The 25,714-nt window shown below is 43.3% G+C and overlaps 1 protein-coding gene across 1 annotated transcript in view; it reads right to left on the reverse strand.

Annotated features, from left to right (window-relative positions):
- Positions 1-11,561: 11,561 nt before the first annotated feature.
- The window catches only part of LOC108443347 (A disintegrin and metalloproteinase with thrombospondin motifs 8), a 14,600-nt gene continuing 447 nt past the window's right edge, over positions 11,562-25,714 (reverse strand). Inside the window, exons 1-9 of the mRNA XM_017723942.2 lie at positions 23,995-25,714; positions 22,890-23,129; positions 21,999-22,131; positions 20,219-20,386; positions 19,034-19,326; positions 16,841-17,027; positions 15,357-15,529; positions 15,044-15,219; positions 11,562-14,769 (exon numbers count right to left, since the gene is read on the reverse strand). The exon at positions 23,995-25,714 is cut by the window's right edge and continues 447 nt beyond it. Of these exons, the coding sequence (XP_017579431.2) occupies positions 14,037-14,769; positions 15,044-15,219; positions 15,357-15,529; positions 16,841-17,027; positions 19,034-19,326; positions 20,219-20,386; positions 21,999-22,131; positions 22,890-23,129; positions 23,995-25,140 (3,249 nt within the window). The 5' untranslated portion in view covers positions 25,141-25,714 and the 3' untranslated portion in view covers positions 11,562-14,036. The remainder of the gene's footprint in view (positions 14,770-15,043; positions 15,220-15,356; positions 15,530-16,840; positions 17,028-19,033; positions 19,327-20,218; positions 20,387-21,998; positions 22,132-22,889; positions 23,130-23,994) is intronic.

Consider the following 25,714-nt stretch of genomic DNA (forward strand, 5'->3'; position numbering starts at 1 on the left):
TCTGGATTTTTCTGAAGGCCTCCTCGATCAGTTTGTTCTACTGATGTTTCATGTCTGCATAATTCTGTATTAGTGTTGTGTTGAAAATAAAGTCATTCAGTGGTCTGATGTGAGATGGTTCACTGTATAGAGCCTTACATACCCTGATTTGGGGGCAGTCGTGGGCTGGAGGTTAGGGAACTGGCCCTGTGACCGGAAGGTTGCCGGTTTGATCCCTAGGGCCGACAGTCCATGACTGAGGTGTCCTTGAGCAAGACACCTAATCCCCAACTGCTCCCCGGGCACCGTGGATAGGGCTGCCCACTGCTCCGGGCAGTGCTCACTGCCCCCTAGTGTGTATGTGGTATTTCACTTCAAGAAAATATTAAATGTTAAATGCGGAGGTGGAATTTCCCCCTTTGTGGGATTTAAAAAGTATCCCTTAAGCTAACTTAACTTTGTTTACAGTGGTGATGGGAACCAGGAGTCTTGATGTCTACAAGACTAACATAGCCATTTTATTTACTGTCCAAAACCACAAGTGAACCTACACCAAGTTCTCTTTTGGGACTATTTTGCCTTTCAGCTCCCTCCGTGTACTCCACCACGAATAAACTGGAAAAACAGGCCAACAGTGTATCTCAAAACTATCGTAGGACAATGGCTCAGGCATCAGGAAGCATGTTGATAGCCATTTAATGTGAGGGAGCTTTTAGAAGCATTAAAGTCCTCTGACATCTGGTTCCTGTCACCACTACTGTGTACAATTCTGACCTGGCTAGTTTCTTTCAAACAGAGCATCTCACATCAAACCACTCGGAATGAATTTTTGGCATCCTAACCACTGAAGCCACTGAAGGCAACGTTGTGCTTAAGCCATCTGTCCGAAAAAGTGCACAATAATAATTCTACAAATGCCTCGACATGTCATGGACTCCAAAGGGAAACGCCACTGATTTTTCAAAGTCTCTGCACAATTCAGTGGTTGAGATGTAAGCAAAGTCATTCAGAGTGGGTTGGTGTGAAATTTGTGTTTTCTTTACAGTGGTGCTGATGGGAACCAGGGGTCATCCTGTACGTTGTTCTAGAACAGAGCATTTTACCAAAAAACACCAAACCACTCCGAATGACTTTGTTGACATGTTAATCATTTACTTATGCAGAAATAATGAAAAATCGGTGGTTTCCCTTTAATATTTATTCTTGCAAATAAATGATTGATCTACACCACATGTTGTATCAGTAAAATAACGAGTGAACTGACACATTTTGCACTGAATCTGAATCTCACTGGTGCCATTCTTGGGCCCAGTTCCAGTTCTTCTTTTTACCCCTACCCCTTGTTTTTGAGTGTCACCCTAACCCCTTGGAACTGAGTTACAAGGGGTAGTGGTTGAAATCTTGGGGACAACCCTCAAATTAAAAAAACAAAAAAACAACATTGCTTCCTTAACAGGCTACTAGTGGTGCTCTGTAGGCAAGCCGGCCCGTCTTAGCAGAGAGGGGAAAAGTTGAGCAACATCACTGCTGGGCTTTAGTTACAAAGAGGGGATTATAAGCAATTATTTATTTATTTAATTATTTATTCTTTGGTGATATGAAGCTGACGGCATAGATCAACCAACTTCTTGTTCGATTTTTCCCGTTCCACCTTAAATAGTCCGGCAGTTCTGACGCCTGAAGTGCCAGAATGTAACTACTGCACCATTTAAGGCAGCGGGTTCCATTCTGGCACTTCAGGCGTCAGAACTGATGGACTATTTAAGGTGGCACCGAGACATTAGCATGCTCTAAGAGATTTTTGTGCTTGTTGTGGAGAAAACGACCAGAATACATTGAAATGACATTAAACTAAGATAATACAGTGGTTGTCATTTTTTAACGGAGGGATTACTTACATTTGTGTTGCTTTGGTGACTCATGCAACCATCTTCCCGGTTTTTCTTTTTTCTTATAGCGCTCCGTTTGGAGTGAGCCTCTGAAAAAACGCCACTTAGAGGCCCATGTAGCCCTAACTCTTCGTCCTACCCCAGTATCTCAGCAAAAATTGGGACACCCAACCCGTGCAAAACACAGGGCTACGGGCTAAAGGGCAGGGGGCAAGGGGGAATCGGATTGGGCCTTAATGTGATGCTTTTAGCGACTATGTTGCCTGTTTCTCACAATATGCAGCCACTGGATCCTCAGTCAGAAGTCCTTCAAGTCATTTTTTAGGTTAATTTTGTTACCACCTGTTGTGACTTCAGAGTAAAGCACCTTTGGCAGGTATGAAGGACCTCAGCTCAGAGGTGGAGCAGTTTCTGCATTTTAACAATGCTGATACTGACCTCTAGTGGAGGACTGTAGGTTTGCACTCTTTCACTGAACTGGCATTTTGCCATTTTTACCATACTGTCTGCTTCAGTCCGGCGTTGTGCAACTGCTAGGACAGGTTTTATCTCTCTGATAGTGGCTACGGCTGGATGGCAACATTCTGAAAGTGCTGACAGTTACAGTTTCCGTGTCACTGCATCTCATTAACCCATGGTCAAATAACGTTCAGTCGATTGTGAAGTGAAAACAAGTGAACACATCCTCTACAGAGAACACACTTCTGTACATTTCACACACAGTTACTGTTTATTCCCTGAATTTAACGTATTAGGAAAAAGTGAAAAACAGAAAACGAGGCCTGTGCAAATGTCATGGCACGTTTTATATTATATGCTTTATTTTTTCCAATATGTTAAACTCAGCTAATAAATCTAATTTATTTTTTTGTGCATTTTACAGAAAAATGGCATAATTTAGTGTGCAGAAATCTGGACCCAGTGTGATTTTCCAAGATTCTAGTCTCCAGTTATTCGCCGAAGGCAATGGAAGGAGGGAGGCAGGCTGACAGAGACTTTACAGAGTAGACAGTGACAGCACGAGAAAATAAACGGCATGGTTTCTTGGGAAATGACTCAGTGATCGGCCGAACAGTGAATTACAGCACGGTCTCCTCCTCTATCTCACTCTCTGAGTCTCTGCACTCATCTCCTTATCAACAGGGAACGGCCTGTGCACATTCCACTCCTCCTTTTTTAGAATGGTGTTATTCCTTCAGCAAAGCATGTCTGTCTGAATCTCATCTCACTCTCTCTGTGTCCTCCTCATCTGGACAGGGAGGAACCGTGTGTAAAAATGCCACCAGCTGAGTCCATAATGTGGTACAGTAGCCTAGAAAAAGTCAGGGGTGCATAGTTTTACATACGGACTAATCTCCTGAACTGGTTCAAAGTCATTATTTCAATTTATTGGGACATTAGACTAAAATCAGTTTGCTTCAAGTGACTCTGCCTTAAATATGTTTATTTTATTCAAACAAATGACTGAGGTAAACAGACAGTCTTTGGTATTCTTAACTAACTACAGCTGCGGCACTGATCTGCCTCAGGATGGCGCTGTGGCAAATTGATTCAATCAGTTCTTCATAGATGGACACATGGCCAGGATACATCTGAAAAACTTTGCCACAGCACAGTTTAAAATCACAAGAAATCAAACTGAGTTTGGTGAAAAGAGTGAATTGTTACTCATTTTTCAAACTGAAGACCAACGAGGTCATGTGTGAGATCTCAGTTACTGTGTGGAAGAGCACTTTGCCAAACTAGAGAGAACACTTTCAAAAGAAGAACTGTTACATCACATATCAGCCACTGTAGTGAGTGAAAGTCGGCCAACACTGGAGTATCCAGCCAACATGGGCCCTCCTGAATACCAGGTGGCACTCTATTGACTGAAAACAGGGACTGCATGATATCTGCAGTGATAAATGATACACATTACAATGAATCAGTCAAAACATGCCAAAAATATAAGCCAAACAAATGTCTGTATCTCCTGGTGAACTCTTGGATCAGTGATCAAGAAGCTGTGTCACATTAAATAGACACTCTAAAGGCAAAAGCGAGTGCTGCAAGAAAACCTGATTTACTTTACTGAGAAGCTGAGACACGTGAGAAAGAAAGATTTCTTTTCAGCAGGACCATGGCCATAAGTACAGTTGCTGAAAAATGACCACAGTCAATGTCCACTGAACAGTCACTGCAAATCAAGACAAATAGGGAAAATATCACAAAGCTGGTAAAACCGTAAAATGCTGATTGGAAAAAATGTGTTTAAATCCAGGCACTGCTGATAACTTTCAAGGTGGATGAACGTTCTTTCACAAGACTCAGGGTCTAAAAGGTGTGCCCTCTCTCCTCATTTGCTCTTGTGCGTGAAATGTCCACTCATCATGAGCCTCACTACATCACTGAAAAGCTACCTTGAGGGAATGGAGGAAGGAAGGAAGGAGATTCTGAAAGCTGAATGAGATGCAGGCCTGGGTTACATACATCATCGTGTTACATAAGCACTGGATGAGGAGGTTCGCAGCCAGAATAGTTTTTGCGCCCCTGCTTTTGCTCAAAACGTGACTATTTACACTGATCCAGAATCAGCTGTTCAGCCCCAGACTGTGGCCTGAAACTTGACAAGTGATTGTGAAAGGATGAATACCAGCTGGCTTGAGGCAGATGGACCAGTTAGCTCATAATTAGTGTTATTATCACAGTGACTACTTCAGAGCCCGGACTAAGTGGTATCAGGGGTATCAGGGAGATTTTGTAGGTTGGCATGTCGGGTGTCTCTGTACTCATGGCTCTTTCAATGCACTTTCAGAGATCATCCAGGGTTGCGGAACCAACAATGAACGCTCTGAGCTGTTGGAGGTTCACTGCCAATGAAAATCACAGAAAATGCACAGACACATTCACTCTTGAAATGGAGAGTGCAAGGCGCTTTCTGCTCAGGGGACACCATCTCCTCACAGACTGAAAGGAGCCAGGCACAGTCAGAAACTCTGACCCCCTCTCTCAGCTGGTATGTGATTGGTTCCTAGGCACCTCACGGTTGTGAAAATACGGCACTTTGAAATCGGATGAATCTTTTTGAATCACTCTGTATATATTAGCAGTCTATCTATACAACTCTATGACCACTGAAGATGGAATTTACCAAGTTGTTCAACTCTGAAGCCATGTTGTACGACTTGGTCAATTCCATGATGTATACATTATTACTCAGTCCTATTCTCGCCCATGTCTACTGCAAGGAGACAGAAGCAGGCTATATTGCATGGCCAACCAAAGCAATTTAATAAATTCAAGTCAAGACTCATTACATAAACTGCAAAGACGTTTTCTAATCACGTCTTGAGATGAATTAACTTTAGTGAAGCACTGAATATTAACTGACGAACGAATACAGGTCCACTCATCACAGATGTAGGTCTTGTAGTTTGTAGGGGTTTTTCTTTAATTCTCTTGTCTGTTTCAAGAATTTGAGTGCAGACACACTGTATTTGTCTCATATTGTAGGGCAGGAATGTCAAAGGGATCTTCTAAGCCAAAGTGCAGTGGAGATTAGCATTTATTTACCCTCCACTCTGAATTCAGTTGTAAGCTGATGAGCTGAATCAGGTGTTTAATAAGACAGGGTGCTGACGTCTGCAGTCGTTTGGCCCATGAGGACTGGAGCCTGACACGTGCTATAGGAGTATGGAATTGGCAAGGCAGCTCTCAACCTCTTGCCACTTGGTAGATCTGCTTCTGCCTAAAGAGGAACCTCAGTGGCAAAAATAAAGGTTCTTAGCTTAGATTTATGGCTCTATACAATGAACAGGTATAAAACAGTGGTTGCCAGCCATCCTCCTGGAGATCTACCCTCCTGCTGGTTTTACCTTTAACTTAAATCTCAAGAATCTCATTCAGCCACTCTTCTGAAAGCAATAAGTAGATTAATCTCTAGGATCCCAAGAATGTCCCGAATGACAGGGGGAGGGTCCCTGAACATAAACTTATTGTGACACTTCTGTGTTTGTTAGAAAAAAACGATGTTTAAATGCAATTTCAGGGAAAATTGTTTTAGTCTGCTTCACTCGCAATCAGCAAGCTTACTATCTAGTGATGCAGCACTGATCTGCCTCAGGGTGGTACTGTAGCAAATTGGTTAACCCAACTTGTCCTTCATAGCCTAGCAACTGTAACTATGTCCAGAAAAACTTCATACGCTCACCAGCCACTTTATTAGGTACATCTTGCTAGTAAAAGGTTGGACCTTCAGAACTGTCTTAATTCTTCATGTCACACTTTCAACAAGGTGTTGGAAACGTTCCTCAGATATTCTGGTTGGTTATTTGAGTTCCTGTTGCCTTTCTATCATCTGGAACCAGTCTGCCCATTCTCCTCTGACCTCTCACATCAACAAAGCATTTTCATCCACACAACTGACCGCTCACTGGATATTTCCTCTTTTTCGGACCGTTCTCGGTGAACCCTAGAGATGGTTGAGTGTGAAAATCCCAGCAGATCAGCAGTTTCTGAAATACTCAGACCAGCCCGTCTGGCACCAACAACCACGCCACGTTCAAAGCCCCTTAAACCCCCTTTCTTCCCCGTTCTGATGCTCGGTCTGCACTCGTCTTGACCACCTCTACATGCCTAAATGCACCCATGTGATTGGCTGATTAAGTATTTGTGTTAACGAGCAATTGAATAAAGTGGCCGGTGAGTGTAATTCATGGAGTGAATTATTACTCATTTCTCAAACCAAAGATAAAAGAGGAGATGGGTAAGATCTGAATTAATGTGTGGAAGAGCGAATTACAAAACTGGAAAATAGCATTTCCAAAACAAAAATATTGAGCCAAATATTTTGTTGCTAGCATCAGCTGCCATGGTGATAACAGCTAACAGCCAGCCAATGTTGGAATAGACCAGCCAACATGGGACCCCCAGAATACCACTTTGGGTATTTTGCACACTGAAACCACACTCACTACTTAAGCATTATATATCCATTATTTACCATTGAACTAACTAGAAGTTTATTAACTGAAATAAGAAGTAAAAGCAGCTATTAAAACTAGGAGTAGATGTAAAACGTATTAGTCAACAAAAACTCAAGTACTAAATTCCCAGAACCGCAGTAGAACATATAGGGCCAGTTTTGCAGACACAGATTAAACCTAAACACTTTCTGGAAAAATAACTAAGCTGCTTTTTAATGCGGGATTCGTCATTCAGTTGGAATTCCTTTTGTCTGAGATTAGCTTGAATATTGTTCATTGTTCCCCAGTTTCCTACAGTTCACGCACAGCGGTCAGTAATTCATCCAGGAAAATAGAATTGCTCGTTTTTGTAAGGAAAGCAGGGAGATGGGGAGGCCTCAACAGTTTCCAGTGGTAAGCTCCAGTCTGTTTTTAGGTAAGCAAGTTTAATTGTGTGTGTAAGAAAGTTATTGCTCTCCTTAGCCTTTAAAATCATCCTTTAAACACCTCATGTGAGCCTCCTGGACCCCAAATTATCATTAGTGCTTGCTGGATACCACAGACTTGTTGTTGGCCAGTCCTGATTAGACACACCCAGCCATCTATTCCAACGTTTTATACAGATCAACACACAACTCAAGCACAAGCTCCATTCAACAGATTTTACCAGGAGAGAATAGGATGCTATTGAAACAAAACAATGCTGCGTTTGTTCATTGCAAAATCTAGTAAACCTGGTAATTCATTCATTACCACGTGCAGAACCCTTGCTAAAACCATGTGTTGCATGTACAGTCTCAGATGGAGGCAACTGGAAAATCTCACAGGTGTTGAGATCTTTAATGTCATTGGTATTAGGTTAGGTTTTCCATGATTGGCAATAACGCCATGGAAAATGTCTGCAGTGGAAAAATGGAAAATACTACAGGTTGGTGGAGGTTTAAGTCCCAGTTATTTCTTTGTATTGAAACCCAAGGATGACTCAAATGCCACACTGCCATCCTACGTACAATTCCTTTCGTTGCTCACCACGGAAAACTCATCAGGCAACACTGGGGAGCGGCTACCTTCTCTAAATCGGTGCAACTACACAATTACAGGGAACAGAACTTCAGGTAAGCAGTTTGTACATGGGTTGTCTCATCGCTCTGCAACAGAAGTTACAGTTCATTGCATAAGAGTTGTGAAGTTACAGTTCATTGTACAGGGTGTGTATTCAATGTCTGCTGGTGCCCGAGGTTTCTATGCTGGCTTTAGCGGTGCACTGTCAACCTGGGAGAGTGATTTTTAAAGGAAGTCTCAGGAATGCTTAGTAAATGAACACAAAACCCAAAGCATGCGTTAAAACATTAAAAGCAGAGGTGGGCAGTGACGTCAATGAAGCAATGACAGCCAAAATGAAAGCATCTTTCCAAACCATATGTTGAGTACATAGTACAACGGCACCAGGGTTAAAAACAGCAGCTTATAGTACTGTAGTTTGGTGGGCCAGACATGACTTCATAGTAAGAATGCATGTCTGGGGTGACCTTTTGGTGCTGGATTTTTGGTTTGTAGTCAAATCCACTACAAACAAGGGTGTGCTTCTTTTAAAACACCCCCTCAAATTCCTATCTGTGCTCTTTTAACATCTGGAATGTAATCATAATGCAAGAAATAGAGCCAGTGAAACACTTGTTAGCTTACAGAACTGGTTCTCCTTTTCAGGAGGTTATGTTTATTTTAATGTGTTGTGTTCTCCACGCACAAAACACAGATGCAGTCTTATCAGTTTTCTGGGAGACTTTTTATCCATGGTAATTTGCATTAGTTACATCCATGGGCAACAGTGGCATTGCTGGACAATGCTGACAATAAGAGCAGCACCCGAAACCACAATACCAAACCATACCAAACATATCTCTTTGGAAATCTTTCCTGAAGAATGAATAACTGGAAGCCAGGTCTCTGGTCTTTCACTTCTGCACAGTACTATACGTACAAGAACTGCTAAACTCCTGCAAGAGTGGGAGTACATTGGATATTCTACTCTGTAGACTGGGGTTCAATCCCCACCTGGGTAAGCCCCCTACACTATACCAATAAGAGTCCTTGGGCAAGACTCCTAACACCACCTTCAGCTCCCTGTGTAAAATGATCAAACTGTAAGTCGCTCTGGATAAGAGCGTCAGCCAAAATGCCGTAAATGTAAAATATTATAAATAGATCACAAAGTGGCCTGGAACTTCTCTAGAATAGTGGCTAGATAATTACAGGGAGGTAGCTGCTGTAAGCGAGGGGTATTATATACCACCCCTCACATAACTCATATATAATTACGGGCACTGCAATATTCTAAGAAAAACGAAATGCCACAGTTCACATTTTTCACCATGGGAACTCCAGAATGTGTAGAAGGAACTGACTAAGCACTGCGATGTGTAAAACACAACTTTATAAATGTCAGACCTAAGCTTTAAAGTACAGCATAATTCAGGAGGCTCCCATTACAGCTGCTAAATAAGAGCAGCCCTGCTGTTTTAATAAGGCATGTTTTTCATTACTGCGCTTTTCACATGGCACCAGGCGAAACGAGCACCTTTAGCCTGACGTCAGTGGAGGACGGACCCAGCAATCAAGACAATCAGGTCCTTTTAGAGAGACTCAATACAGCAACAGGGCTATTTTTTGCCGAGCTCGGCCCAGAGTAGGGTAAAATGAGTCATTTGCCTTCTTTTTGAATAATTCCTAAACCTTTTAGGTGTGTAAACTGCAGCTATCGTCCTACACTTTTTAGCTGATGTTAGTGTCAATAGTAAAGTGTTGAAGTATATAGAGTGGTGCTTGAAGGTTTGTAAACCCTTTAGAATATACAGTATTTAACTTAATTAGTAGATAAAGAGAACCCAATTAAAGAAATAAGACAAGAACATTAGACGGTCATTTATTCATTGGGGAAAATGATTCAGTATTAAATATCTGTGAGTACGTGAGCTTTCAGTGTCTGGTGTGACCCCCTTCTGCAGCATTAACTGCAACTAAATGTCTCTGGTAACTGGTGATTAGTCCTGCACATCAGCTTCAACTCCGGCATGATGGTGGGCTTTCTCATATTTCTCTCCCTGCTTGCTTCAGGTCCTTCCACAACACTTCTAAAGCATCAAGGTCAGGACTTGGCCATTCCAAAACATTAACTTTATCTTATCTTTAACCATTTTTTTGAGGAACAGCTTGTGTGCTCGTTGTCTTTAGAGATGGTTTTGTAGCCTTTCCCTGCCTAATGAGCATCAACTACTCTTCTTCTGAGGTCCTCACGACTTTGTGCCATGATGCACTTCCACAGACATGCATTGTGAAGAGCAGGCTACGACAGATCCCTGTTCTTTAAATAAAACAGGGTGGTCCCTCACACCTGATTGTCATCCCATGATTGAAAACACCTGACTAATTAACACCTTCAAATTGTCTGCTAATCTTAGAGGGTTCCATACTTTTGCTACCCACAGATCAGTGATATCGGGTAACTTTCCTCAATAAATAAATGACAAAGTTTAATCTTTTTGTCTCATTTGTTTAATTTGGCTGTCTTTATCAACTTCTAGGACTGTGAAAATCTGATGTTTTAGGTCAAATTGATGCAGAAATATAGAAAATTCTAAAAGGTTTACAAACTTTCAAGCGCCACTGTATTATTACCTTCATGTAACGTGCAGGAGTGTTAGAATGCAAATTCCTGAATATGACGCGACACACTTGCGGCATATGGCATGACCCCGTGCAGGCCATATGAAATAGAAGTTTGACCTTTATTAGCTCTTAATAGGGAAGTTTTGGCAGCCCTCTGCCAGCTGTACATTACTGCAAGTCTGCAGTTAAACCACAATCTGCCACACCTGCTCCACTAATAAACGTCTTCATGAGTCCTTGACTGGCTGGATCAGATGCAGTAGTGGTAAGAGGAGCAGCGTGTTAGATGTAGGTTGGATCAAAACTCTGTAATAAAATAGATCTCCAGGAGGAGGATGGGTGGAGCGGGCAGTGGTCCCTTTAATGAGGGCTGAAGTCACTGTACCACCTTTCTGGCACCTAAAATACCCTCACAAATACTGAAGGATACGCAGTGGACATAGAGATAAACATATGACTTTGGCTCCTGGTACAGCAACACGTGCAGTATTTCAATAAACCAAGTTTTCCACTTTACCCAAGCATAAAAACTTATTTGGCAACATCCAGGCCTTTTTCTCATTTCTGGCACTCCCAACCAGGTTTTTATGCACATTTTTCAAGATGAGCTTATAAGGGTTGGGTGGAAATCAAATATATGGCATTAATGGAAAATGTTCATAGGGCAGAATGTGTTTGCCTTGTAATATTTTTGTGTTTTGGAAAATGCCATTCATGTAGTGCATGTGTGTTTGCCAAGGTACAAACAATGTAAATGTTCCTTGAAAAGTACAGCAATGGTCTTTTTAAAGGACACGTTAAACATGTCACACGGTTAGGATGGATGGGGTGTAGCTTGTTTGTAGTGCATTTGGGCTAAGATAAGCATGGTGACAAATTTGTTGTTATTTGCAACCAGCTTGGTACTATATACACTATATACAGTGAACCTAAATTCTGACCCGATTATTAATTCATTACTCATTATGTTAATTGCACGTTTTTTGAAAAGCTTGTCCATCGGCACAATATTCACTACCAATGCAGAGCCGAAAGCAGAGCTTCTGAAAAGCCTCCTCAGAAACATCAAGAAGAGCTACAGTTAGTGATGTGACTCATTTAATGCAAAGGATTCATTTATTTCTTCAAAGCCATACAGAGTGACAAGATGAGCGAGGACGACCACAAACCAACAGATATACATACATTTAAATGCATCCATTAACGCGCCATTCATTTATCAAGGCATGGTCAACCTGAATGGGCTGAAAGGCAAAGTCTGAGCTTCATGTGTGTGGACACATGGATGCATCTCGGAAGGGAAGAAATCACAGACATCAGGCCAACCTTGGCTGCCACGAACACTTTCCTCTGGACTCCAATGGAAAACGATCACAAAAAGGAGTCCCTCATTTCAAAGAGTGCTGTTTCTCAAGCATTCCTCTACAGTGTGTTGGAGGACTGCGATTGCTTGAAAATGAGACTTTTTAAGATAAGGGCAGAAGGATATATAATAAAATGACAGGTTATATAACAGTTGTTGCAGATGCATCTCGCTGAGAGCCAAAATGTTGAGTCCACTGCAGGAGGGAGCGCAGCTGCTTCTCAGCTTCGTATCTCCTCAGAGGCAGGAGAGATTTTCCATTATACACAAGCGTTTACACAAAGCTCTGAGTTGTGATAAATTAAAAGCTTCAAAAAAATCCACTCACACAGAGGAACATTCATATACCTGTGCATTTGCTCATTTTACAGATGTCCAAAAAAAAGACAGCAGCATCTGAAATGTTTTGTTTTGTTTTTTTTTAAAAAAAGACAAACGTTACAAAAATAAATAGCTCTGTGAGAAAGCTCTTACAAAATAAAAACAGCATGGTCCTTCACTGAAGGGATAATGTGTGTTGCCGTATTTGTTATACTGTATGTCTGATACATGTAATATACACAACTGGAACAATCATACAAGGGTTTATTATTACATTACACATGAATGGGTGACCAATTTGTTCATGTGGGCACATTTTCAAAGAGTTTTCATCTACTCTATTGGTGATAATGCAGCTGCACCATGTCTCAAATTGTACTAAACTCCAGCACTGTACAGAAGTCAAAGACCACCCTTCATTTAATTTCCACTCAAAATGGCCATTAAGTTATTCAGATATTCAATTTTCAGGGCAAATTCCTGAGGAGATTAGATATAAGATAATCCACCTGCATAAGGAAGAGGAAGGTCAAAGGAAAATAAGAGAAAAAAACAAGCGTTTCCAAAGCTAGAGTTCAAAAAATGATTGAGATGTAGAGAAAACGGGACCCCTGACAACTGCTAATCACCAACTCTGTCACCATCAGATACACAGTGTTCGTCTTTGAGAGAGAGGAGAAGTTCAAGAAGCTGTTACCGTCGTCGAATGACTTGGATTGTGAGAAGCAGAAAAGAGAACCAGCTTCTAAGGCTGAACTTTGGAGGTGTGGAAAACCTGAAAGCAAGACTCCTGAATAGAACAGACTCTGTAGTAAAGTCACTTAACTTGTACGAAATGTCCACTCTGAGAATTAAATAAATAAAGGGTGGCACAGAACTGCATATCCTAATATTAACTACGACAAAACAGAGGAACGAGCAGGGAAGCACCCTACTGACTCTGTGGTTCACCTTTTTTCGCTATTTGCAGTCATAATAATCTTACCGGCCACAGGTATGTTCACTTTTGATGTAAACAGTTCTGTACAGGCTATAAAAGTCATTCATTCTGAATGAACATCCAACTGTATGACTTTCTAGATAGTTTGAAACACATATATACATTAGCGTACATTTGAGTAGCTGTACAAAATAATTATAATTAGCTGTAATATGACATAATTGCAAGTTTCTGACAATTGGCACAAACAAAAGACCGGCAATACAGTAAATGAAAGCATGTTGTCTGTTCAAAGCTACCATAAACCGGAAGGATGATTCAATTGGCTTCATATCACATGTAAAAGATAACACAATGCAAAGAAATCATTAGCACCTTGACCCAATAACAGGACATACTGTATGAACTCTTCTGATAGCCAGGAATATATAAAACAATAGCAATTAATCTTTCTGTAAGACTTATACAGCAATAAATCTGTAAATATGTAGAAATATGCAATGTTACGCACTAGTATCACTTTGGCACTTCAGGGGAAAGGCAAGGATTTACCAAATTCACATCCTATCTACAGCAGCACCTGGAATTGCAAAAGATAAAATGTGTGGAAAATGAATTATGAGGAGTGGACTGTCTGGCAGCTTTTGTTCAACAGCTTCACTGCACGGAAAAAAGGGAGAGGACGTTATTAAAAACACAATAAATCCCTTTTGAGGTAGATCTCTACTGAAAAATAGTGGTTATAAATAAATGTTGGCAACAGCACTCAAGAATACAAAGCTTCATTCAAACAGGCCGAAGCCTGGTCACTCAGGTCAGTTTAGTTCTTCGTTCTAAAATTAAGCCTTTCCTGCTTTGACTCTGTCAAGGTGGTTAGTAGTTCATTCTGAAATATCTAGCCTCCTCTTTGGCCAAAGCCTACATAGAGGCTCTTAGCATTCCTGGTACATACAGTCTCCAGATACCGGCTTGGGTTGCTTGGAAGCATCACACTTTTCTTCCTCAACAGCCTTCCCAGTGTAATCGATGCAGAGCACGCTGCGGTGGCGTTCTCCAAGACCACATGTTCGGGAACATGAAGACCAAGGCCCTATTTGCCAAATGGGGCATGGTAGGTCTGCGCAAGGCCTGATATCTCTGGGTTTGAGGTCTTTGTCACAGTGGTTTGAGTAGAAGCCAGCATTATCCTTGCACTCCACGGTTCTCCTTGACCATCCCGAGCCGCAGCTTTTGGAACACTCTGCCCACTCTCCTAACACCCACTGCGGAACGCCGAAAGGATGAATCATATGGACAGATGTGTTCCTCTCTTTGGGTTTATTGAAAGAGACGCCTTTAGGAATGAAGAATGTGTATTTGACCTTTGGTGGGCTCGCCTCCCCAGCAGTGGAAAGCAACTGTATTGTGATGCTTTCCTGAAGCCGAAGGAAACTCTGAATCCTCTCCAACGTGGTGGCCGAGCCACTATATTTGAGAATAGCTCCACGAGTTGGAATGTCCTGCTCTACAGTGGACACTGAGAAGTTGCCATTCAGTATATACTCGCCGTTTTCTCGCTTGACCGCGAGGTAGTTTCCGTCATGTTTTACGCCTCCGTGGCTGCGCTGCTTGATGTCGATGTTGGTGGCTCCGACTGGGATTGTTATGATATCACTATAACCATGGCTGAAAATAGAAGAGTTGATTATAAACATAGAACCAAGGCTCCTCCACACTCTTAAAAAAGATGCCACAAAGAGTTTTTGAGTGAAGTGACTTTTAGTTCTTTTAGTTAGAAGTTAGAAGAACCTTCAAACGATGAAAAGGTTATATACCAATTTAAGAGCTCTTCCTAGAACCTTCATACTATGTGGATGTGTGATGCTCAAATCATCATATAACTCCACACAGTCAGATTTGACTGCATACAACAGCATTAAAAGCACAATATTTGCCTTACACGACTTTGTTGTACGATCCAGATATCTTCCTACAGCTGAGTCCATCCCCACCACACACACCACATTTGTCAAACTTCTTGGTGGAGCCGATCTCCAGGTCACAGCCTGCTTTGATGCACTGGCCATGGACACAGATTGATGTGGTATCTGGACCACATGTCGTTCCATCAGTTACCTGGAGTTGGATGATACATATTTAAATCGTTCAGAAGTCCAAACAACGTCATGCTTTCCTTCTTTTCACACGCAGGTTTTAACAAATTCATAAACAAGCGTGATTTTTTAGTTGAGATTTATGTGGTCTGTATTTACCTTGGCTTCAAACACTCTGAATTCACTGCTGCCTCTTGCTCTGCAGAAGAGTTTGCACCTGTCCCGCGGTGACACTCCAGCATATTTTGGTATCCACTGCTTGATGTTTCCATGAATGTCAAAGTGATTGGGATTATTATACTTTTCACACTGTTCTTCTCGGAAGCGCTTCCCTGTAATCAGTGAAGGATTTATTCATTTGCTGATGATTCGATTCGGGGGTGATAGAAACAGAGTAGGGCTGCATATTATGGACGAAATTATATTGCTACATAATGTAATGGTCATATATACACCATTAAACCAGCCCTACAGTCATGTAAAACATATTGATTAATTGAGAACAATCAATTGACTCTTATTGGATTTCATACAACAGTTCGTTGCGATAGGACAATTTGATTGGTTGAGAAGCCTTCTACCTCCCCTCAGGACCAGTTGCTAAGTAATGACGTTTTATGCTGCCCTTAACTACTATACATTAGCAAATACAAAAACAGAAAGCCCATACATTAGACTTCATTTTTTAAGATAACATTTCTCCTGCACTTTGTTGGACTCCACAACAAAATTCAGCAAACAAGGTGGGCTGTGAAATGCTTTATAGCAGGGGTGCCCAATCCTGGTGGTGGAGATCTTCCACCCTGAAGAGTTTAACTTTAACCCTAATTTAACTCTAAATGAACTCTAATTAACCCAATCAAGGCCTTCAGGAGCATCTGAATATTACAGTCAGATGTGTTGGGTCTGAACTGGGGTGATAGTGTAGTGGGTAACACTGCTGCCTTCTACACTGTAGACTGGGGTTCAATCCCCACCTGGGCAAACACCCTACACTATACCAATAAGAGTCCTTGGGCAAGACTCCCAACACCGCCTTGGCCTCCCTGTGTAAAATGATCACATTGTAAGTCGCTCTGGATAAGAGCGTCAGCCAAATGCTGTAAATGTAAATGTAAATCACCAGGACTGAGCACCCCTGCTTTATAGACTAGCTGGAACAAAACATGCAGGTTTATCTGGCAAATATTGAAAGAGATGAGCTGACCCTGATTTTGCAGCACTTTTATGGCTCTATCCATGACCAAACAAAGGCTACTACTTTCTGTGGTGGAGGAAATTGCCCACATTAAATAACTTTTGATGCAATATTCAGGGCTTCTTTGCTTTATTATTTACTTCATTTTGCATAACTGTTTTCTAAAAACAACACAACACTGTGGGTCATGTGTTTTTTGTGACAACACACTCCCTTTTCTATTCAATTGCCGCAATATAAACACCTTGATTTATCCAAACAGCTGCAACTGGTAGTTTGCATGCTGCATGACGTTTGCGATATCAGTATTTCAAATGCAAATATGATAATAATTAACAATTTACATATTGCGCAGCCTTAGTGCAGGGAAAACAATACATGTGCAGGCCAACTCCCGGACCAGGACCTGAAAACGCTGCTCTGTAAAGAGGAGAGTGTAACATACCATGGCTGTTTTCACAGGCCTGCGTGTTACAGGACCTATACCGCACTCTCTGGCCCTCGCAGTAGCTCCCACCATTCTGAGGAGTTGGCTGATCACACTCTCTGTATGAGAACATTACTCCTCCGCCACATGATCTGGAACACTGCTGCCACGGCCGCCACTCGCCCCAGCCTCCGTCCACAGACACCTGACCAAGAATAACAACCACACAGGCCTGAATCACAACAAAATGTTGTATTAGGTGTTTTCTGATGCCGCTATATTCTACGGTTTTCTCAAAACATATTTAAGCACCCTAAAGATTGATCTGTCTATACTATGACAGAATATCATATATAGATTAGACATTATTATAATTGTATAATTGTAAAGAGGTCGTAAAGGTGGATGACTTCAAATATCTTGGGTCAACCATCCAGAGCAATGGACAGTGTAGAAAAGAGGTGAAGAAGAGGGTGCAGGCAGGATGGAGTGGGTGGAGACGGGTGTCAGGGCTGATGTGTGACAGAAGGATAGCAGCAAGAGTGAAAGGGAAGGTCTACAAGACAGCAGTGTGTCCTGCTATGATGTCTGGTTTGGAGACTGTGGCTCTGTCTAAAAGACAGGAGGCTGAGCTGGAGGTGGCGGAGATGAAGATGCTGAGATTTTCGTTGGGAGTGACAAGGATGGACAAGATTAGAAATGAGCAGATCAGAGGGACGGTGAAGGTGGAGCAGTTTGGAGATAAAGCCAGAGAGGCCAGGTTGAGATGGTTTGGACATGTGTTGAGGAGGAATAGTGGATATATTGGGCAAAGAATGTTGGAGATGGAGCTGCCGGGCAGAAGGAGAAGAGGTAGACCTCAGAGAAGGTTTATGGATGTAGTGAAGGTGGACATGGAGATGGTTGGTGTGAAAGTAGAGGAGGCAGTGGATAGGGGCAAGATGGAGGCAGATGATCCGCTGTGGCGACCCCTAAAGGGAGCAGCCGAAAGAAGAAGAAGAAGAAGATAATTGCACAATAGATTAATACTAGATAATAGATTAGGAACTGAAGTGTCTCTGTGTAACATCAACTATATAGATTATATAAAGTAAACAAATGTTTTATTCAGTTATTGTAATAAACATAGATTAAATATCTACATCTAATCTACTGTGCTGTGAAAAGGTATTTGCTTTATTTTTTGCTGCATGCATTTCACAGTGAATGCAGCAATACCTGTAATCACAATTTTCTTTAATTTCACACTGTTGTGGAGGAATTGGAGCCCACTCTTTTTTTGCTGAACTGCTTCAAGTAGGTTTCCGAGCATAAACTGCCCATTTGAGGTCCTGCCACAGTAGCTGGAATGGGTTCACGTCAGGACTTTGACGAGGCCACCCCGAAACACTGCATTTGTTTCTGTTCAGCAATGCAGATGTGAGTTTGCTGTTCTGTTTCTAATCTCTGTCTTCCTTTATAACCTGATTATGTTTCAGCTTCAGCTCAATAATACCACATTGTCCAGATGCTGAGGCAGCAAACCATCCCCACCCCTTTGCACTACCACCACCATGTTTGAACACTGATATGATGTTTCTACTGTGAATGCAGAACTTGTTTAACAACAGATGGAAAGGTACTTAGGGACATATAAAGGGACTGTCCAGGTGATCTTCTGCACATGTGAGAGCAGCACCGATGTTTCTTTTGACCAGCAGTGTTTTCTGCCTTGCTTCTCTTCCACGTTTGCCACTTTTACCGTTCGGGTTTTCACTTTCCTTGCTGTGGTTCAGTGACGTCCAAAACATAGAAAAGATTCTACACTGGTCAATTTAAATGCTTTTTCTTATGGAGCTCATCTCTCCTGGATTTTCTTTTTATCATGTCCTAGTTTGTGGCAACTACAACTCCAGTATGCGTGAGGTTCACATCACATGTGTTCGATCACATTAACAATGAAATACGGTTAATTTGTTGGAAGTAAAGGGGCGATTACTTTTTCACACGCGTGATTAGCATGTCGAATCACTTTGCTCCTTATATAAATTAAACAAAAATTTTTAAATGTGTTTTTTAAAAAAAAGTCTGTCATTTGTTACATTTAAAATATGCAATAATAGAGAAAATCAGAAAGGGTGCAACTACTTTAGCAAGACACTGTATATCAACGTACTTCAATACATATTTCAATTTGCATTATAAAGTACATGCTTACATAACATGCTTTACCTTTGGTCTCATGACCTCCTCAACAGCAGTGCACACACCGTCCAGGCAGGAATAGTTAGGGCCGCACTCTGTTCCATCTGCCCAGGGTAGGCTTCCGTTTCTGGTGGTGCACACAGACTGACCTTCCTGTTGGCACCAAAGCTGGCTGCACAGCTCGTCAGCTGAACTGTTGCGGCAATATGAGAACCCCTCCCCAAAGGTCTGCTGACACTGGCGGTCCAGACTAAAAGTCAGACCAGCCAACTCAGTGGGCAAGGGCATCACCTTCTCAGGAGCATCCAGCAGACAATCTCCTGTTATTAAGCCGAGAGAGTGACAGAGAGAGAGAGAGAGAGAGAGAGGGAGAAAGCAGTAAATCTAGAGGGCTGAGTGTTGTGTAACAGTAGGAACATTCGCCTCCTCCGGCTGACATTTAGGGAAACCTGCAGGAATGCACATCTGGGCAAATGAGTGGAGAGGAGAAATCCAAACGAGCTCCAGAACCACGGAGGGGAGATGGGCCACAGCCCACCACAAATGCTACAGTAGTTAAAGGGGGAAATATATTACACCGTTACTTCTGAGGCATATATTCTTGAATGGGATAACTGTAATAATGTCTAAGTGACTCAAAAGAAGGGAACTCAATGAATCACCAGTTACTGATAGACTTACAACGGCACGGCTATTTTTACTTGCTGTGTCACAGATACAGTAATGTATTCCTAACGTGAGGGAAGGAGGGAATTCCCTTTACATGTAGACCACATTTTAATGACTTTTCCAGCAAATTTTTTTGTGCGGTAAAGCAATAGCCAAAGCAACAGGTTGAGACTGCATCAGACTAAGAATCTAAACTTCTCAGCAAGCCTGAAGAGAGATAGAGAGAGTTATAAATTGGGGGGAAGTCGTGGGCTGGAGGTCAGGGAACTGGCCCTGTAACCAGAAGGTTGCTGGTTCGATCCCCAGCGCCGACAGTCCATGACTGAGGTGTCCTTGAGCAAGACACCTAACCCCCAACTGCTCCCCGGGTGCCGTGGATAGGGCTGCCCCCTAGTGTGTGTGTGTGTGTGTGTATTCACTAGTGTGTATGTGGTGTTTCACTTCACGGATTGGGTTAAATGCGGAGGTGGAATTTCCCCGTTTGTGGGATTAAAAAAGTATCACTCAACTTAAATACCATGCACAGTTGTACCAGATACATACCGTAACCACTGTCAAAGAACTCAGTGACGTAGAATGCACTGCACGGAGACCAGGGAGACGTTTTACTGAAACCGTTGAACACAGAAGCCATAATGTGATGCTGAGCCACATGTCCAAAGTGCCTCTCACAGTTCTTGGAGTCATCATGAGGCATGCTCAGCACGTGGCCTGCATAAGAAAATGTATGTTAGTGCATTCACCAAGAACGGAAAGAGACCTGAAAATGCCTACTTAGGTAAAGGTACTGAAACTGTACTGGTAGTTCACTTTAATACAAACGGAAGTCTTAATAAAGACGATTACTATAGAAGTAACTGGAGTTGCTTTAATTTTACAATAAAGAAAGAAGGTTCGATGCCTACGTTTGCTGGCTACCTAAGCTAGCCCATTGGCTTATTTGAACGTTAGCTAATGTATCTAATGTAAACTAACCTTTAAGGTAAGCTAATGATTCCTTTAACTAAATTAGCGAGCTAACAGGCCAGCATAACACAGCAGAAGCAACAGTTTTAAGTTTAAGTCTGTTATTCTAAAACAACAGCCTATAAAAATGAAAGAGTAGCCTAGCGACAGAATTAGCTTATCTTTAAGGCTAGCAAACATTAGCTAGCTAATATAGCTGAGGTAAGCTTACATTTATAATTCAAGCTAACCCATTGGATTACTTTGATCATTAGCTAATGTAAGTTAGCCTTCGATGTAAGATAATGGGTCACCTTGCATTGTTAGCTTTATCGATCGTTTATCGTTTATCTATCAGATCGTTTATCTGTTAGCCTCCAAAGAGGAACAGCTTGAAGTTTACTCAAGATCTGTTAAGTTTGGCACGCTAGACAACAAAGTAAATAGTAAAAGTACACTAGGTTATTCAAATATTGAAGTTACTAATACTTTGTTCCAAGGAGGAGTTCAAGTATCTCGGGGTCTTGCTCACGAGTGATGGTACAAGGGAGCGGGAGATTGACAGGCGGATTGGTGCTGGTCAGCAGTGATGCGGGCTCTTTACCGGTCTGTTGTGGCAAAGAAAGAGCTGAGCCATAAGGCAATGCTCTCGATTTACCGGTCGATCTACGTTCCCACCCTCACCTATGGTCATGAGCTTTGGGTAATGACCGAAAGAATGAGATCGCGAATACAAGCGGCCCGAAATGAGTTTCCTCCGCAGGGTGTCTGGACTCTCCCTTAGAGATAGGGTGAGAAGTTCGGTCATCCAGGAGGGACTCGGAGTAGAGCGGCTGCTACTCCACGTCCAGAGGAGCCACCTGAGGTGGTTCGGGCATCTGGTTAGGATGCCTCCTGGAAGCCTCCCTCGGGAGGTGTCACAGGCAAGTCCACCTGGGAGGAGACCCCGGGGAAGACCCAGGACATGCTGGCGTGACTATGTTGCCCAGCTGGCCTGGAAGCGCCTCGGAATCCCTCCCAGGGAGCTAGTGGAAGTGGCTGGGGAAAGGGAGGTCTGGGCCTCATTGCTTAGGATGCTGCCCCCGTGACCTGAACCCCAGAGAAGCGGAAGATAATGGATGGATGGATGGATGGATGGATGGATGGATGGATGGATGGATAATACTTTGTTTAAAATCAACTAAAGTAAAAAAAAACCACTGTGATTTAATTACACACAAATTTTCCATTACAGTGGAATAAAACTAGACATTTTTGAGAGTAGCTGTACACTAATTGGTTACTTTCCCTGTTTGGCGTTCACTGACAGCTGACGTACTGCTGCATCACTAAATGTAAACACATTGCATCTGCAAGTACGTATAGTGGATATGCTCACCCAGTTCGTGGGCTACTGTAAAGGCCGCCTGCAGTCCGTTGTCTTCAATAACGGAGCAGCTCCTTTTAGGGTCACACATGGTCCCCACATCGGCAACGCCCAGCGTGTCACAGCTCTGATGGCCACAGATATCCTGGCAGACAGCAGGAGCAAGAAGACAATCCTTTAAACACATTACGCTGAAGAGAGAGCAACATTTTTTCAGCGTTTCCACAATAAAGCCAAGCAAATAAATACTTCTGGCAGACAGCAGACGTATCAGGTGACAACGTTTAACAGTGTGGTATCTGAAATAAGTCTCAGCAACATGCCTTAAATCTTTTCCACCCCTTGCCCAGCCCTCAGAGGCCGCAAGACAAAGCCACACATGATTCGAATCATGTCTGAGCTGGGTACAGCTAGTGAATCAAACTCATGTGTACACCTTACACAGGGCCAATGCAGAGGCAGGTCTACGTAGAGGGCATTTCTGCTGAAAGTGATGGCTCAGCCAAACATTTTACACCACTGTTCCCTCCCCAAATCATCCGGAAAGCCTTGTTTGGTTCCTAAATTTGGCTGGTCTACTTTTGCACCTGAGGCAAAATACTAACAAGCAGTAAAATCGTTTAGTCACCCACTTAACATTGTGCAATCTGCATGCCTGAATCAACACATTGCCTCTTATACAGACTTGCTTATGTGGCTTCTGACTTTATGACATACAGCTATTAATAAAACTGGACAAAGGTATATTGCATGCTAAAGTCAGTAGAAGTAGCCACACAGAAGACAGAATTTTGTCCAATTTTGTGTTTATAGAAGGCAAAATTTTGTTATTTTAGTTTTGGCCAAAACTATTAATATATGCAGCATTGTTTGGCTTCAGGAGGGTCAGCTCTGGCCTCTTACCTCTCTAGTGAACAGCACAGCAGTGTCAAAATGCTCTGGATGCCTCTGGCTGGAGGGATTGAACAGCTGCTGCCAGGAGCAGAAATTGCGCAGTGCCAAACCCCCATTGCTGGAAACAGTTGGTCCAACCTCTTCATCTTCCACAATCAACACCTTCACTATCACTATGTTCAAAGAGTTCTTAATGCTGGGATGCTTGTACATCTGGGCAGCCACAGACACCAAAGTCAAGATGTAGTGCTGTTTGAAGGAAGCAAAGCAAACATATTAGATTCGACAGCTGAGCTTGTAAAAAATGTGTTACTCTGCCAATTCCCACTGTACGGAACAGTATTAGCTGCTTCTCTGATGTAATTAGGAGACCACTATTCAAAGACAAACTGCACAGTTCAGACTAAGCTGCATTCATTCCACAGTCACCTCTAAACCTGAACCACTTTGTCAGCCAATGAATTCACCTGGAAATGGCACTGACACGAGGCCAAACAGTTTATAAATGACGTCTTCTTTAGCAGAGCTCTGACATTGTTGGAAATGCTCAATTTGGGGTCTGAAACTGCTGATTCACAGAGTTTAACCACAAGAGTGATATGCTTGTTCTTCTTTCCAGGTGGTGGAACCCAATTCAGAGTCTATTCCAACAATTTAGGGCTGAAAACCAACCACAAATCAAATTACAAATGTGTCAGGAAAAATTGTTTCGATGATACAGCTCACCTGTTTTACCGACAAAGGAACCGCATATGGCCACGAACGTAATCAAACTCAACAAACGTGCATAGATGACCAATTAAAACAGGTTTTTCTTTACTAGATTTAGTCACCCCAAAGTCAGCACTGTTCAAGCTGGATGAAACAAAGCAAAACAGTGAAGAAGCCCCGTTCCTTTAACAGTTCTCACAAAATTGACCTCTGGGTGTGAATTTCAGGGTGTGAATGCTGGACTAGTAGATGGAAACCTCTTTAGAAATAATAAACAAAAAGCCTACTAGAATCATCTGGACATAATGAAGCCAGAGAACCTGTAAGTGCACGGCTCTTTAAAGGCAATATTTGTGTTTCACTAAACTATCTGTGTCCTTTTAATTGCAAAAAGGCCACTTGCCTTTAACTCCGCTCCGTAGAATCTGGACATGGAGGCATCTGCGACCACCAGAGTTTCAATAAATCTTGGTGTGGACACAAAGCGCCTTTGCCTGGGGGTCACAGTACTAACCGTTCTCTCTCTGACTGGACCGTCTGTACTCTCTGTGCCCTCACTAATGGTCCTATCTGTATATGTAGCTTGGCTCTCCTCTGTGCGCTCTCTAACTGTACCATCTCCAAAGGTCTCTTGGCTCTCCTCTGTGCGCTCTCTAACTGTACCATCTCCAAAGGTCTCTTGGCTCTCCTCTGTGCGCTCTCTAACTGTACCATCTCCAAAAGTCTCTTGGCTCTCCTCTGCACGCTCTCTAACTATACCATCTCCAAAAGTCTCTTGGCTCTCCTCTGCACGCTCTCTAACTGTACCATCTCCAAAAGTCTCTTGGCTCTCCTCTGTGCCCTCTCTGACTGTCCTATCTGTTAATGTACCTTGGCTCTCCTCTGCACCCCCTGTAACTGTACCATCTCCAAGTGTCTCCTGGCTCTCCCCTGCACCCCCTCTAACTTCTCCAGCTGAACACGGTCCTCTGTAGTGTCCATCCTCTGCTGGTCCAAATGAAGTCGTTGCTCCAAGAAGCTCCTCAGCTAACCTTCTCCTCCTGATGACGTGCAGCTGCTGAGTGGAGCGCTCTGAGCCGACGCGTTTGGGCTCAATCTGAAACTCTTCCCCTCCAGTAACGAATGACCCCAGGATACCGTGACAGAGGCTGACGGCCACCACGGAGTCCGCGCTGGAGTCCACGGTTCCTGTGAAGAAGCAGCCTCTCAGGTCCGCTCCGCTCTCCCTCGTCGTGTTCGCGGCTCTGAGAGGACGTGTGGAGGGAGCCGCGCCGGACACCTGCCTCGCCCCCCTCCCCCGACCCTGCCCAGCGGAGTGCTTCGCTTTAATGCGGTAGATCTTCATGGTGGGCGATATGAAGCTGCTGTCCGGGCTTAAATTCAGTGTAAAGTTCCTGCCGAAGGCGGCGAGCCTGAAGCGCGGATGCCCCTCGCTCCTCTTCGACACCCGTCCGCCGCTCAGCCGAACAGGTAGAGTTTCCTCCGAGTCAGAGAGACTCGTCCCCACCACACAGACCACCAGCAGCGCTGCCGCAAACCACGAGCGCATTTTCCCCGAAACTGAAGCTTAAACCGGGGGGTGGGGAGTTACTTTATATTCAGCGCTTTTCAAACGCTGCTACACTGTTCTCGGTCTGAAAGGGCGCTAACTGACCGACACGGACACCGAGTATCCAGCAGCACATGCCTTCATCAGGGAACCTTCAGCCTGCAGCTTCGTCCACACAGCCAAAGCTACCGTGTGAGCCGGCTCAGGCTCCTCGCTCTCCGGCTGCCCGCGGACTGCACGGCGCTGCTATTTATACCGTCACCCTCCTCTCACGCATCACTCCCGGGCCACTTCTGACACCCAGCGCCGCGCTCCTCTGCCCTCCCACTCGCGTTTAACGATGAAAACGCCCAGACGCCGGCTGGACCAATAGAAACTGGGGGCCTTTCCCTATTAATGGACACGGTTTTACGCATAGAATGGCTCTTATTAGCAGCGGAGTAAACAGCCGCGCAGTCCACAGAGGACTCGGACAGTCGGAGGTGGAAGAGTAGCCCACAGTGGACCCTCTCAACGCAACCAGCACCTGCCAGCCTGAGGAAGCTGGTTAACCCCCCCTGTTCTGTCGTGGCTC

This window comes from Pygocentrus nattereri, chromosome 17 (genome assembly GCF_015220715.1).
Source record: "Pygocentrus nattereri isolate fPygNat1 chromosome 17, fPygNat1.pri, whole genome shotgun sequence".
NCBI lineage: Eukaryota > Metazoa > Chordata > Actinopteri > Characiformes > Serrasalmidae > Pygocentrus > Pygocentrus nattereri.